We start from the raw sequence: 15743 nt of genomic DNA, 5'->3' as shown, positions 1-15743 counted from the left end.
ATAAAGATAAATAACGTTAGAAATATATAAAAGTATTCTAGACTCATTAATATAACCTCTAGTTATAACGGTAGCACCTGTTTTAATGTCAATCGTGACATATGTTACAATTCTCTGGTTACCGCTCAGTTCTCACACATCGGCACGCACAAGAATTTTGTCGGTGAGACAACCCTCGGGAATGAGCCTACCCCAGCCGACGGCGGTTGGAACCCACTGAGTACACAAAACCTCGTTGTTGAGGTAGACAGGGACCTGCCTTACCGCAGCAGCTGAGATAATGGGAAGGAAATCAGTTCATTTCTATGTTGATCCCACCAGTTCGGTCCCCGGCGCTTAAAGGATCGCCACGATTGGCTGGCTGATCGAGAAAATCGAACCGGAACATCAGCGCGGCTCATCGAAAGACTCGATCGTGCCCGCCGATCGTGAACGATTCAAAGAAGCATTCGTGTAGAATACAAAAGAAATACATCCGCTAATTGTCCCATTATATGATCAAAAATTGATATTATACATAGATATATTATTATTAATACTTGTCATTGCATAAAACTTTTCCGAGTTTGCGTGGTTTAAAGTAACTTTACAAGTGGATATGTTATCTATATAGATACAATATTATATTTCATACTTATATTATACATAATACGCATATAACAAGCTAGACGTTATTATTATTGAGATTTTAAATACGAACTACAAATGCGTTTCGATAAAACAGAGTTTCAAGAGATGTGATATATCTCGCCCTTTACAACGTTCGGAGTTCGACGGAATTCGAAGTTCCGTTTAAGATCGCTGCACGACAAAGTTCCCGTATGGAGGAATCACGATCTGCGGGAGTCGCGGTTCAATTTCGCGTCTAAACGCCCATAAGTTTGCGGCGAGGAGACTTTTGCGGGCGCATTCTCCGGGGAGACTAGAGGCTAGCCGAGCAATTTGTCAACACCATTAGTCCGGGGGGTGCAGCAAGGGTGGACTTCGACGCATCTGCTAGCTCGATCGCAAGGCCGCGCGATAATAAAGGGGTAGTTAATGACTAACGGGGGCTGCGCAGATCGCAGCCGACCGTATGCCGCCCTGTTGACAAAATATTGAGCCTCCCGTCGACCGAACGGGGAAAAGAGATTTTCCCCGCAGCGATTCTTCCCGTCGAATTTTCGCTCGCTATCTCGATCCGATCGCCCGATCGGGCGTCGCTATTTCCGCATCATCATTTTCATTAGAGGGCCGGCATTGCTTTTATCGCGGTCGACGCTGGCATTAATTTCCATCGACGTGCCGATATTAATAGAGCTCGCGTAATCCCGCCGCGATATTAATGACAATAATATGTGGGGTAGCGTTCACGATAGAAATTTTAATTCGCCCGCGACCGCCTCGAATTTATCAATGTCCTACCTGTTGACCGATCAAGCGCGACGACAAATAATGCGAAAGTGAGCTCGAATAATGATAGGGCGGTTAAATGAAAAATCATTGAGATTGCATAATGCTTTGGGAAATAAGTTGTGAGTAATTTTTCTAATCGTAAAATTTAACGTGAATTTACATACAATCAAGTTTTATCCTCCGAACGGATTCATAAATCGAAACACACACGGATTTGGATTCCACGGTCTTCGTGGAATCATTTACATACATATGTAGACGCGAGCACGATTTATTGTCGGAAAAGCGAGCGGGGAAATTTCGATACACTCAGGAGAAAAATGAAGCTCTTCTTAGAGTACCCGCGATCCTGAATGGTGGGAGCCGTTGTTGGCGCGCGAGTCTAGGACTGGAACCGAAATGGGGATAGTAGGATGCCATTGGAATAAGATCGGGTTTAGCCGCAGTGTCGGGTTCGAGCCCCGGATAAGTCTACCTTATCCCGATAAGCCGGTGAGTTAATGAATCACAAAACAGGTGGTGGCGTTGCCACGAGAGAGGATCGTCTTCGTCGTCTTCGACGATCGTCGTACGTGCGACTGAAATCGTCCGTCGCTCGAATGACACTACATTACAATAAACGACTAGAGTTATGAAACTTGACTTCGATTCATCCGTTTCGACGAACATTCCCAACGAACGTCCTCGATCAAAATTTTGCGGTATAAAGAAGCATTTCGGGTCTTACATATAAATGTAGTTTATTTGTATCTGAAATTAAGTATTTTACGAATTTATAACAGAAGAGTAAGAGAGGGTAATGTAAGAAAAAAATTTTAAATAATATGAAATAATATATTCAACGAAAGTATTTATGTCGGGCCATGGAAAATAATACATTTAATAATAGACAGTGTTTAAATCATTTATCTCCGGTAAAACTAGGTATATATAAAGCGTGTACTCTCGAGTTTTTAGATTTTCGGCGACGGCGCATTACCACTCAATGGATACGAAGTTTTATCTGGTGCTTCGTACCGTGGAGATATAGAATAACACAACGGGAGCGGTGCTTATCAAAGCTATTCGTACTAAACTTTTATCTGTGCTCGTCTGGCACTTGACAAGAATCAACGTCGTTTCATCAGACAAGAGTCTCTTCTGATATTACGATTGGAAAGAAAAAAAAAGAAAAAATCAAGCTTCAAATAGTTTGTCTCTAGCTAACGCACGGAAATCCGTTTATTGATTTCTCCTTTTTAATTTCCTTAATAGTTATATACTTATCTAACGCACGATTATCATTGTTTGAGAGTTTTGCTTACGTATACGATAACATGATAGATTATGATTGGTCGATCACAACGGAAATAACATTCATTTGATTTTTTTCTGCAAGAGTGGGAGTGTTTGCAATAAACGCATCTGAATTACAGATCGTTCGATAAAAGCGCAACGGGGGAGACGTAATATATTAAATTTTGCCTTCTTATCGAGATTTATCGGCGACGTAGCATGTAATTGAATATTTCAGATCGTGCGTCACATCGCGATTCGTCGCGTTGAATTACGCCGATCGAACAAACATTTCCGTTTTCCTCGCCGAATTATTTCATTGACTCCGATTGTTTGCGTGTTGCGTGTCTGTTTGTTTGTCGCGGTATTTGTATGGCGAACGACGGCGAATAAAGAAAGTTTGCTACTTTTGTCCAATGTCACACGTATCAATCTTATTTTTCGAATGACACATCCGTGATATGAGATTTTCGGCGGAGATGCACGATAATGCAGCTCTCGCGCGGCACAAAGTCAGGAAAAACGTCGGATACTTATCGCGCGAATAAATGAGGATCGATAGTATCGCCAACAATAAAATCAGGCGACAAGTCAGCTACATGCGATTATATCGCGATAACGTGCGATGCGCCGACAGTGGAAAAAGCAAACCTCATATCTTGTCGATACACAAGAGAGAACACGTCGATTGTAATTACCGAACTCATTCGCGAAGCCACTTTACCGCGACATTATCAAACTTAATCCTTTCATGATCTTATAGAATGCGATTCTCTCGATTTATTGCATCTTATGCATTTTACGCAGCAACACATTTCGATTGCTATTACATATTGTGCTGAATTGAAAAATGGCCGTAGTTATCACATTGTAAGAGTAGGTGGAAAGCAATTTTAGATAAAAATTTATTCAATCTCTATTCAATCTTGATAGCATATGCTAACTATATTAATTATTTTTGAGGATTTATGTACAGGTATATCAAAGTAGATCTATTGCTCTACGAAAAAATAACATTTATATCCTTTTCTTTGTAATTGAAGCTATTTGATTCTGTGTTAAATAATAACTTTTGTTTTATCTCGTTTAACAGCGATGAAACCTAGCAATTAAAAAGCTATAAAATATGTCTACAACAATAGACACAAATTAATTCTGAAATATCGTGCAAATATCGTGTTTGTCCCTAAATATAGGCGGATGATACATGATCCGTAAGTAAATCGCGCATAAACTTCTGATCGCGTTAAATTCGTCACGATCAACGAGGATGACGACGAGCGCCGCGCCGGGGCGCCGGGTAGTCTTTAGTATTGTAAACGACTCACCACGTTTAAGTTTCTCTAGCGGTTCGTGGTGCAGCTGGTGGCTGGAGTTGTGTAGCATCGAGGTGTCGTGATGCGAATTACCGTGGAGATCGTGATGGTGCATCGCGCCCTGAAGATGGTCGCCGTGTAGGCCGGCCATCGAGGCGGTCGCCGCAACCGCGTGCTGGTGATGCTGCACCGAGAGGCCGCTCGTAGGCCCGATCACGAGGTCCTGTAGACACAGATCCGCGTTGCCGCCGCCACCACCGCCGCCTCCGCCGCCACCGCCGCCGCCACCGGCGAGTTCGAGGCTCCCCCCGGCCCCGCCGCCCCGCTCCATACTGTAGAAAGTTAACGTCGTGTTGACTGTTCCTTACGACTCGGTGACACGATCAACCTGGCCCGCGAGAGGCCGCGAATCAGCGCGATCACGCCGGTTTGTACGCTGCTTCCTTCTAAGGACACATTCAAGCGTCCTCTCTGTCCCGTAGATTGGAATACACGTCGTCAATAAGAATCTGCGTGATTGTTCTTTAGAGGCGATTACCAGTCAAAAACATCAGCTTGTTTCTTTCGAAGAGAGTACTTGTCTCACGAGAATTTTGACGTACCGGGTCCCGTCGAAGTTTCTATCAAGAATATGATGCGCGACGGTTGTCGACGGAGTCAGTAATGAGATCGATAGATTTTTTTGACATAGGTTTGTCAGAGAATTATACTCGTGCGATTCTATCAGAGACGGTCACAGCGCATTCGTCATGCCGTCGGCACTTTGCTGACGCTCCGGTTTCCTTTAGCGTCGGCAACGAAATAAGCGCGTACTCGATATTCAAGATCGACCGGCGGGAATACGTGGACGGTCGCGAATTCACGCGAGACTCCGAAAGATTCCGAAAAAACAACGTGGGACTCACATGGACGACGCGCGCTATGACACGGAGGCTTGATAAATCAGATAACCGTCGGTTCAATGTCGTCGTGTTACGTAAGAAAAAAAGCGAAGAGTTATAAAATACGTCGTTTAAGTAGGTTAAACTACTTAAGCACTATCATCCTCATAAACATCTTCCACCTGAGGTAGGTGAATTCTTCTACCTCTCTTGCTCTTCCACCGTTTTTATCTTTTAAACTTTTGCTATATTTCTCTTTCTTTGATGGAGTCGGTCGTTATAAGTATTCACGATTTGTCGCGATTCTTCTTCATGCTTTTACGTTCTCCGCGTGAGTTCTGTCGAAACGTTCATAGGGCAGGTTTGTCGACGATTCGGAGTCACTACGTTAAGACGGTCAAGGTTCCCTGCAATATATCTAGCACTACGTTGATCATCACTCCCGTCACCCACTCTCTTCAGCGAGTCGTTCACCAACATCCGCCGGCTTCTGTCACTAATCAAAGTTACGCCGATAATTTGACGCACCCGGGTGAACGTGGCACCCCCGCGACACCACGACGATCTATATTATCATCACTTCCAAATTTTCGTCTTTCACTCCGGAAATCCACGACGTGAGTGTTTACACGCGATTTACAGGCGCGCGGTACGAGAACGACGAGGTCTCCTACCCGCGACCGTCGTCGAACGCCGCGGCCGCGGGCAACGACGTCGACGTCGTCGCCGTCGTCGTCGTCGTCGTCGTCGTCGGCACGAGCGCGTCGATGATGATGATCGCGCAGCACTCGTCACTACTCGTCACCTCCGCCCTTAACGTACGTCAGAGAGGAGAAGCGCGGAGCGGGACACGGCGATGGAGGAAAATATAAGAAGGCGGCGGCGGCGGTACCGCCGGTCGCAGCGGTGTATCCTGATTTTCCCGCCGGTAGATGAAACGCGTCGTAGTGGCTAGCGCCGCGTAAGTCGGTTGGTAGGTGGGTCCGCCAGGCTTAGCCGGTTGAGCCTTTCGGACTGCCTGCCGGCTTAAGTCTCTAAGTCGGTAAGCCGAGCGGATCTAGTGGTCTTGGCTGGTGCACTGGCTGCCTGCTAGCTTGCTTGCCTGCCTGCCTGCCTGTCTGGTTGCCTGCCTGCCTGCCTGCCTGCCTGCCTTCCTTGCTTGCCGGGCGGCCTGCCTGACTGTCTGACTGCGCCTCTCCCTCCGGCTCGCTCGCTCTTACTCCCCTCCATCCGTTCCTTCTCTCTTTGCCTCCACACCCGGAGCAGACTCCCCACCTAGCACATCTCGCTCGTACTCGTGGTGTGTCGCTCGCTCCCCTTGGCACGATCTCTCACGCCTGTGCTCGCGTTGCCGCGCTCGCTCCTTTCCTCCCTCGACTCGCCACATCCCGAACGCATCTCTCTCGGTGCCGTTTGTTCGCGGCTCGTATCCTCCCGCTTCAGTCGTGTGCATCCTTGTCCACGTAACGCGGGTTCTCGTCCGCTCCCACGCGATCTCTTACACACCGTCGTCTTGTCCCTCCTCCGCGCTTCTTCCGACCAGCCCCTCCACACGTCTTTCTCTCGCACGGCATCCCTTCTTCCAGACTCGCATGGCGTTCCTTTCCTATCGCATTTTGTTGCCCGCGCGATCTCTAGCGCCGAATTCCCGTCTCGTATGTGAGGTTTAGTCTGCAGTAATAGCAACTCTCTTTAGGTGCCTAAGTTCGTCATTGTTCTCTCTTCGCCTGTCTTCATCTTCAGCCATCTCGCTATAATATTACTGTAATATTATCGTTATAATAGAATTTTCCACGCCGCCACGATCTTTCGCGTCTCTTTTCGTTGCATAGTTCCCCGAGGCGGTTACACCGGTTAACGCTCAGTGTCACCGACGCGCATCCCTTTCGGTCCATCCCTACCTTCGGATTTTAACCCCACCTTTGACCCGGAGTTGCCCCTCCTACGGTAGCGACGGTGGTCGGCGTGCTTGCTCCTTCGAGCGAACGCACACGCACACGTGGTGTTTCCTCTTTTCTCTTGAACTCTACCGGCGATCTTGTGGATCTTGCCGTACTACGACGATTATCGTTTGTTGTTTCTCCCGTGGTCGACCTCGTAGCGCCTTGACCACGCGAGATCGCGATCCCACCACCGTCGGAGTAGTCTTGGCGATTACCCTTCGCCTCCGTAAGAAATACATAGCTATATCACCGTTTGTTTACCTGAACACCTCACGTGCAAATAAAACAGTGGAGAGGAAATAGCCTGGGCATTCTTGCGCTGTTGCGAGAAGTCAATCTTGCCGTTTCTCTTGCGCGATTCATAGAAGAGAATAAAGTGGAGGAGAAGCATCAGGAAATTTTATTACAACTTGGTTTACAAATTTTATTTTTAACAATTATTTGTGGTTTAAAGCGCTGAAATTTGTTGGCAATTCGGTTTACGAATAATACTTGGTATTTTTATTATTTTTTTTTATTAGTAATATTATTCGTAAATTATTTTGTTTCGGTTATAATCGCGCTTTCTATAATTCAACTTTACGATCGTGCGTCTCATACAACCAAAAATGAAGTTTGCGGCGGTTCTCTATTCAAAATCGGGATTGCTAGTACGTATAGTTATCGCACGGCTTATCAGTCGGAGCAAATATCGGTCTGCGGTGACGTCTGGAGTCGTCTGTATTGGGTGTACCATTCGATTTCAAGAGGTGTGCCTCGAACGCAAGGAGTTTACGACTGCGGATGTGCGAGCGTTTTCAAGGAAAAGCGAATTCCCGATTGCCTGATCTACTGTCAAACGATACGATTGGTCGTGCAACATTCATGCGCGATTAATCTGAGAATTCAAAATTTATTATTACTGTCAGCTTTACCATATCAAATAATATTAGTATGCATGTACATTGGAAATGATCTTGAATGTAACAGGTAACGATTTAAATACATTAATCGCCTTCTTTTTCACTATTTAAATGTCACAAAGTCTAAGTTTATCGATGCCATATATTTTTACATAACGTTTAGAATTTCACATAGTTAAAATTTGAAAAAGTAACGAAGTAGATAGGGGAAAGACTACGTCCGACAACTGGTTTTTCAGATTGACCGAATTGCAAACTATGTTTAGTATCTCGTCCATTCCCTGTGTACTATATCGAGTGGTATTGCGTCAACCGAATAACCTACAAGTTTCTCGGTGACTACTTCGTAGACATGACGGCGTCCAACTCGTTCTTATTACGGCGGGAAACAAGGTCCGGAAGGGTCAGAGACGAAGTCGGCCGCGCGTGATCCTCGTAAGAGAATCGTCGTCAGCAAAGGGAACCGTGGACGTCGTGACTGGCGTCAAGAAGTTGTCACGCAACGAATGGGGCGGGGGATGGAAGCATCTTCCGAGAAAGGGAGAGCGAGAGAGAGAGAGAGAGAGAGGAGAGAAAATATGTGGAAGAAAAATAAAACGGACGCAGGAAGGACGAAAAGGAAAACGGAAAGAGACGGAGAGTAACTATCGGCGGTACAGAAGGTAGAAGGGTGAAGAGGGGGAGGAAACGCGACTCTAAAGCACTCGATGGAAGAGAACGCGGCGGGCGCGTGGAAAACGAAGAGCGCGATACGAAAACGGGGGTTGTAGCGGCAGTACATACGTCAAGCTAGGAACAGAGCGCCATCCCGGGGATCCCCTAACGCCTCGGGGAAAGTAGAGGAGACAAATGACAAGATGGCCACGCCTACCGTGCAGGCCGCGTGGGCGTTATTTGCCGGTGTGTGCGTGTGACTTCCCAGAGTTCAGAGCTGGAGTGGGAGCACCACATTGGCGCGACTCGGTGGCGGTCTGGTGGGACAGAAGCAAGAGAGAGAGAGAGAAAGGGAAAGGGGGAGGGGGAGAGAGAGAGAGAGAGAGAGAGAGAGAGAGAGAGAGAGAGAGAGAGAGAGAGAGAGAGAGAGAGAGAGAGAGAGAGAGAGGGAGAGAGAGGGGGGGGGGGGGGGGGGGGGGGGGAGAGAGAGAGAGAGAGAGAGAGAGAGAGAGAGAGAGAGAGAGAGAGAGAGAGAGAGAGAGAGAGAGAGAACGAGGGAGTGGGTTACATAGGATGCGGATGCGGGGTGGGACGTGTTCACCAGGGTGTCTTCTGATTTTTGAAGCGACCATCCGAGTTATATGAGCAACGTACAGCGAGTACGATGTCGCGGCCGAAATGTGGAAACCACTCTACCTCGGTAAATTAAAGTCGAAGATGATGATCGGGGATGGACACTGGCTTCGAATGAAATGTGGCTTCTCCTAGTTGTAGAGAATAATGTGTGTGTGTATCTCTCTTCATCTCTTCTTCATCTTTTTCACCTATACCCTTGTACATCGGCGATGTCTTATACCGGGCGTGAGAAGCGTATTTCAGTATTGACATTTCGACAGTTCTGTCGGACGTATCGACAACTTAATATAATATCGTTCCATTAAAAACTATGATAGTAATATTTTATAATGCGTATTATGGCATACATAAAATAAAAGATGAACAAATGAAACTGCTTGGCAAAATATCGTATTTATTGAATGCAGTAGTAATAGTCAACGCACAATATGATCCGCGACATAAAGTCATGTCTATATATACTAGTGGTACTATAACTGTAGCAAGATAAATTAACAAGTAGAACTTTGCAACGCGCCATTTTGGCCGATAGAAACGATCGGGAGAATCGGACGTTTGTATTATACGTCCGGCCATAATTATTGTAATTCAATAATAATTGAAGGATTACGGATTATCTCTGTATATAGGAGAGTCGCGGCACGGCTTTGCGGCTGGCCTCAACGTCGAGGCTGTCGCACACGATCGCACTCGCTATTCGCTATTGATCTCTTTCGATCGACGTTCAACTCTGACTGGGATTCGATAATCGGCTCGTTCTATCGACGGTTAACCTTCGCGCGACATGTTGTCGGCGCTATTTTTCTCTATCGCGAATCTACTGCATATCTTGAAATCGATACAAAGTGTCGATAAAAAGTATAAAGTGTTTTTTGAGAAAATGGCCAAACTTATACTTTAAAGTACTGATAGTCTCTTATTCTGTATGATGTACTTACGGCAGTCTTGTGCAAACTTATTTTGCGTGCAATACTACACACGTAAATAATGTAGTTAAATAAATATTTAATTATAGATATGCGATGAGAAAAAGACTTGAGATAAATTTAGAAAGACGCTGGAATAATTTGACGCATCTTCCTGAGGTCGATCTTTAAAATCACGTAATCAAACTTGCGAAAATGACGTATGCATGTTTCGATCAGCAAACTTTTGCTATTGACATGTAATAAATATTGACGGTAGTTATTTACGCGCATAAACCTGAAATTGCAGAATCTTATCGTCCGGTTTTACAAGCCGCTAAAAACAAGGCCTCGCATTATCTAATTATCACTCATAATTCTAATTACTACGCCGCATCATACGCGTGATTATTATTTGTACTTGTCATTTGCTCAATATCGGCGACAACCATAAACTAAGTTATTGCCGGGATGCCATAAAAGGATAAGATAGACGTTTATCAGCTACAAGCGGCCGGTTGGCTCGTTTTAACGACGAGAACTCGACTCGCAAGCACACACGTCTGACGTTAAATATTACCTGTCAGTCGATTATTTTGCGACGCGACGCAAAAAACGCCAAAAACCCAAAAAAAACTCAGTTATATTATATGCAAATATCGTTTAATTTGCAATGTACAAAATATGCGATTGACATAGATACGTGAAAATAAATTCGGAAGCAAAACGTTTTTAAATAAAGAATGAAAGGATTTACATTACGTTACGTTACATTGCGTTTACTTTAAATCTTTGAAATGCTAAAATATATTGTGTATAATTGCATATAAAAAGGATAGATGTCTTGTAGTTTATATTATTCTTATAATATTCACATATATTAGTATTTAATATTATTTCAACAAAAAAGGGATACATACGCTTACTCATTTCATGATGCAAGTAATTGCTATTATATACTCTAAACATTTCTATTGACCGATGAATAAGATATTGCTTTTATTAAAAACACATTAATATCCTGCATATAAAATCTTTATTTCTTTCGAAGCTACGCAATTTGTAGAGATATAATTTTTCTTACGCAAGTACGGAATCTTTTCAGGAAACGCCTACTCGACTTTCGATATTGGTCATTGGTGATTGGTTTTCGTCGTGGTTTATTAATTGATACAATATAGATTGCTTTCGGCACCAATGCTTGAATTGCGGTATTGAAATGAAATCGATAAATAGATTTTTCAAGATAAATTTTTGAAATATTAATTTTCTACATTTCTGCAAATCTTTATTTTAACATCTTATTTTTAAAGTTAAATCAAAGGTAAAAATTGAAAGATTCTATCAATGCAACAGTACTGTCACCGACTTTTTATCTCTTTTTACAAAATTAATTTTAAAACGCCAGTAATTTAATCAGTTTTATAAACTTAATCTTTGCAGCTTTACAGGATTTATTTCTCAAATTTAGGAAATCCAAAATTTCTATTGCATTGAACTCTTTAGTTTTGAATATCTCTTATTCCATGAATGAGCGAAGACTCACTTTCGTTTCTTTATATCTCTCGGATGGAAAGATGGATGGTTTATATTTGAAATATATCGGCAAGATAGGCGGAATAAGCCGGTCGATGGGATTGCCGTAAAGGATCCATGGGCGGCACGAAGCGTTTCTATGACCGCAAGAGAGCAGATCAATTGTCACCGCCGACATGACTCGCTCGTGTTTTACTAGCGATAGTAAAACGTGCTCGTGGCGCAAACAATCGATACTCGGTGCGAAATATCGTTTTCGAGATTCGTATCTACCGCCGCGATAACATCCTTCTTTGTGCCTGCATTTACCTACTCCACCGCCGAATCTCAACAAAGAAGTCTCGAAGCAGGCAGAGTTCGCATTCTTCCGACCCTTTCTTATCGCCATTCTCAGAATGATACGTATCTCGTGCTTATTGCAGGGGTAATCGATTAGCCAGTTTTATCCGCCTTGACATGGCCGCCAAATGTTGTTCAAGGTTGATCAAGTATGTGTTAAAATAAAAAATGATTTTTCTTTTAAAAAAATTAAAAAATTTCTTATTAACCAATTCGAAATAAATGTTTCTGTAACAGAAGTCTCCAAACGCTCATAGAGCTATTGCGATCTGAATTAAGTTTCCAGTACACAAATAGGTAACTAGGGGTTTGTTTCCTATTGCTGAACTGGCTGCACTAGTTCAGAGTTTATCTTTTTTACTCCACATTGGAAGGAAAAAGATAAACTCTGAACTAGTGCAGCCAGTTCAGCAATAGAAAACAGACCCATAATCTTATAAATAAAATTTTCTTGTAAAAAATTATCGCATAAGTTGACTACTAATGCTGTTTACGCAATGCAATTTGGGCCGTTGCACCTGCAATTTAAAGCGACACGTCTGCACTGAAAGATACGCAATAATTTACATCTTCAATCGGTTTTGTCTTCTATCGGCCGACCGACCTGCACGATAAAAACGGCTAATCTATCTATCTCGATTGTAAAACGTGTCCATCCGACGCGCCGACAGTTTATCTTCGGGCGGAATCTTTTCGCCAATAATTTGAATAAATGTCAGCGAACAACACTCGTCATCCCACGATAACTCCAAAATAATTTTGATATTTCCACATTGAGAGAAGCATCTTTCGATTACATTTTGACCAAGTGAACGAAGGAGGCATGTGTACTTTTTTACGCGCGTATCGTCGCATTCCTCGAACCGTCCTGAGTTTATTCTCGTACGAAGGAATCATATCGATTGCCGTCAAGAACAGTACCTCGGGGTTGCTCTCTGTTTCGATTTCGTTTACTACTGGTGCTAGCCGTTCTTCCTTTTCGCTCCCCAGGCGCTCGTGCGTTTTCCTTTCTCCCTTGACTCACCCCCTTCGCTCCCACTCCATACGGCCAAGCCGTTCGGTCGTTACAGCGCGCCGTCTTTACAAATTTTATATCATTTTTATGAGGCATAAAGTCGTCGAGAAGCCGACCGAGGAGAAAAGAGAGAGGGTTAGAGCAGCGAGCAGGGGTGCGGCAGAGGGGAAGCTCCTCGGTCCAAATCACCCCTCTCGGTTTCCTATCATCCCCGCCAGTCGACACTGTAGTCACGTGGCTGGGCGGAGCGGATCGTACCCCTTCGTTCTCGCCCGTCGGCGTGGGGTACGAAGAGCGGGGCAAGCCGGCAACGTAGAAGGGGATGCTGCGCCACGTTAGGGGTGGTGGATTGTAATTCGCCGGACGAACTCTATATCGAGGAACGCTTCATGTCTTGTCTTGTTAAAAAACTCGCGATCACCGATACGTCTTTTTCATCTGTGAAACGAAATATAGTTTTGGGAAAGCGTTCTTAGTTTTTGAGTTTTATGATTAAGTTTTACGGGTGAAACGTTTCATATCGAAACACATAATATACAAATACATAAGAAAAAATAAGAATTGATCATTCTTTAATATCAATGTAAAAATTAATGAATAATTACGAAGAAATTAGTTAAAAACGAATTATAAGAACTTGGGACATCTGAAAAAGATTTAATATTAAACTTATAATCTCTGAAATTGCGTTATCCCTACAGGTTATTTATTATGAAAACTATTTTAGTCAAGATATAAGAATATGAGCCGCGATTAAATCAGCTAATTGAAAAAAAAAAGACCGGCGGAATATCATAACTCGCGATGCGATGAATCGATCGGCTCTTTGCAACTATGCCACTCACTGCCCAATTATACGGCGAGGATTATTCTCCCAGTTTAAGGTTAATCCTGTTTAAGATGGACGGAAAGTAGGCGAAAACTTGGCTTCTTACTCGGTCAGCTTTTCGGCGATAGTGCGGCTTAGCGGCATTACGAGCGACGATCCCGTTAACGAGCTTTCAATGGAGCAGACGATTTCGTTCGCGGATTCGTTTCGCGCTTCTTTAAATACGTAGCACGGGATTCGATTCCCAACAAGCTTGACATCGCTATCCTCTGATCCCTGTGTTTCGACTTCCTCGAGTTAGCTCTCTTTAAAAAAAGGATCGTTTACGCTTCCCGTTATTCTACCTCGTATAATTTAACAAACATATACAAACATGTTGACTCTTTGCCCAAATGGATTTCACGTTAATTATATTTAAAACACAAAATTTTGTGCTGCATTATTCTAATCATGCGTGCATCTCCGCAACACATGTATGATATATACGTTTATACATATATGTAAAAGACACATTGCAAAATAGTAATTTATTCATATGTATGCAGAAGTCGGATCGTGATTACTATTTTATTGCTGCGACATACGGAACGTAAAACTCTATTTTCTCCGCTATAAAACTCTCTCTCTCTCTCTCTCTCTCTCTCTCTCTCTCTCTCTCTCTTTCTCTTTCTCTGTTACTTTGAAATTCAACGCGCACGTGTAAACGGCGTCACCCTTTTGCGTGTTTTGATAAATGAACCGCGAGCACCGTCATTCCCTTAGCCGACCTCCTTCAGCCCCCTTGATTCCACTCCATCAATTTTCAATCACAAAGAAGTCTCTGCTCCGCCACCGCCACAGTTATCGCGACTCCTTCTTTGGCCGGTTATAGCTACCTATACATATATATTCCTTCTTCTATCTCCTTTCGTATTACTTTTCACACTCGCGATTTACCTGTCTTAGTCCACAAAAATGTTTTATTCAGAAGAAGCAGATATATTTTTTAATCTTTGTCAATCCTTATATCGAACATGAAATTATTCAATTTTCTATCCTCTATTAGGTTTTAAATTATTAGTTAAAAATGGAAATAATTTTTATTTCTCGAGAAATCCAGCATCGAATTTTCTTTAAAAAAGAGCAACAATGCCTTGTGTTTAATAAGAATTTTAAATATTAATATGTAGAAGACAACGGGACGAAATAATAATTTAACGAAAGCAAAATGGGTAAACTGCCTTAACGAATGTCGCGATAAAAATTATTGTCGCGATTGTGTTCCGTGGCTCAATGCGTGCTGCAAGGGATTACGTGGATAAAGAGAGGCGTGCAAGATAAGCAAATGTTTTTTTTCCCTTTTTATTATTGGCAAATGTTCGAGACTCGTGCGTGACTAATCCTAATGAAAGCGGACAGCACGCATTGGTCGTGTTTAATGACCAATGGAGATAATAAATGTACACGGATGGTAAACATTAACGATTGTACGAATTATCTTCTTTCGCGCCGACGGCTCGGCAATAAAGATATCTTCCCCATGATTATTGTGTCGTGCATGGAAAACACAACAGCCGATCAAAGATCAATATCGAAATTGAAAATTTGATACATAATATTGATAAAATCAATCGGACTATCTGTTGTATGTAGTTATTATATTCCTGACTTTAAAGATAATATTAATTATATAAAATTAGTAAAAATATGAGTAATAGTAGTTTATTATATACATTGTTAAAAATATATAAAAAAGGAGTTGCTACAATTCTATTAAATCGTTACAACATTATCCCTATTTCGCAATTATTTTGATTATATTGATAGATTCTAACTATTCTATATAAATAATTGACCTAACTATTCTAACAATAAGATATCTATCTTGTGATCTATTATTTCGTTTACATTACACAATAATCGAATCTAAAAATCATTACATTTCTTTTCGCTTTCCCTCTTCCATCTCTTGCCTATCTGGCTTCAAGTTTACGAAATAACATCGAGCACCACCGAAATCGAAGAAATCTTCCATAATCCAGCCGGTGGTCTCCACCGTAGTCTTCCGGACGACCCGTCAGGCCGCAAAATATACTTGAAATTACGATCTATCCAGTCCGAGGGACGCTTTCTTGCCC

The 15743-nt window shown here is 42.9% G+C and overlaps 1 protein-coding gene and 1 long non-coding RNA gene across 3 annotated transcripts in view; one reads left to right on the top strand and one right to left on the bottom strand.

Annotated features, from left to right (window-relative positions):
* The window catches only part of Ptx1 (pituitary homeobox homolog Ptx1), a 32757-nt gene extending 26608 nt beyond the window's left edge, over positions 1-6149 (bottom strand). The window contains exon 1 of one of the 2 annotated variants that reach the window (XM_071714845.1): positions 4002-6149. In XM_071714845.1, coding sequence (XP_071570946.1) covers positions 4002-4317 — 316 coding nt within the window. In that variant the 5' untranslated portion in view covers positions 4318-6149. The remainder of the gene's footprint in view (positions 1-4001) is intronic. The other variant, XM_071714844.1, reaches the window with a different exon arrangement.
* Positions 1-15743, top strand: part of LOC139777428 (uncharacterized) — a 48856-nt gene that overhangs the window by 11329 nt on the left and 21784 nt on the right. The window lies entirely within an intron of this gene.

The sequence above is a fragment of the Temnothorax nylanderi genome, unplaced genomic scaffold, assembly GCF_030848795.1.
Source record: "Temnothorax nylanderi isolate EJ_2023f unplaced genomic scaffold, tnyl_v1.0 TNYL_tig0148_pilon, whole genome shotgun sequence".
Lineage (NCBI taxonomy): Eukaryota > Metazoa > Arthropoda > Insecta > Hymenoptera > Formicidae > Temnothorax > Temnothorax nylanderi.
This window is presented reverse-complemented; position numbering and strand designations above follow the sequence as displayed.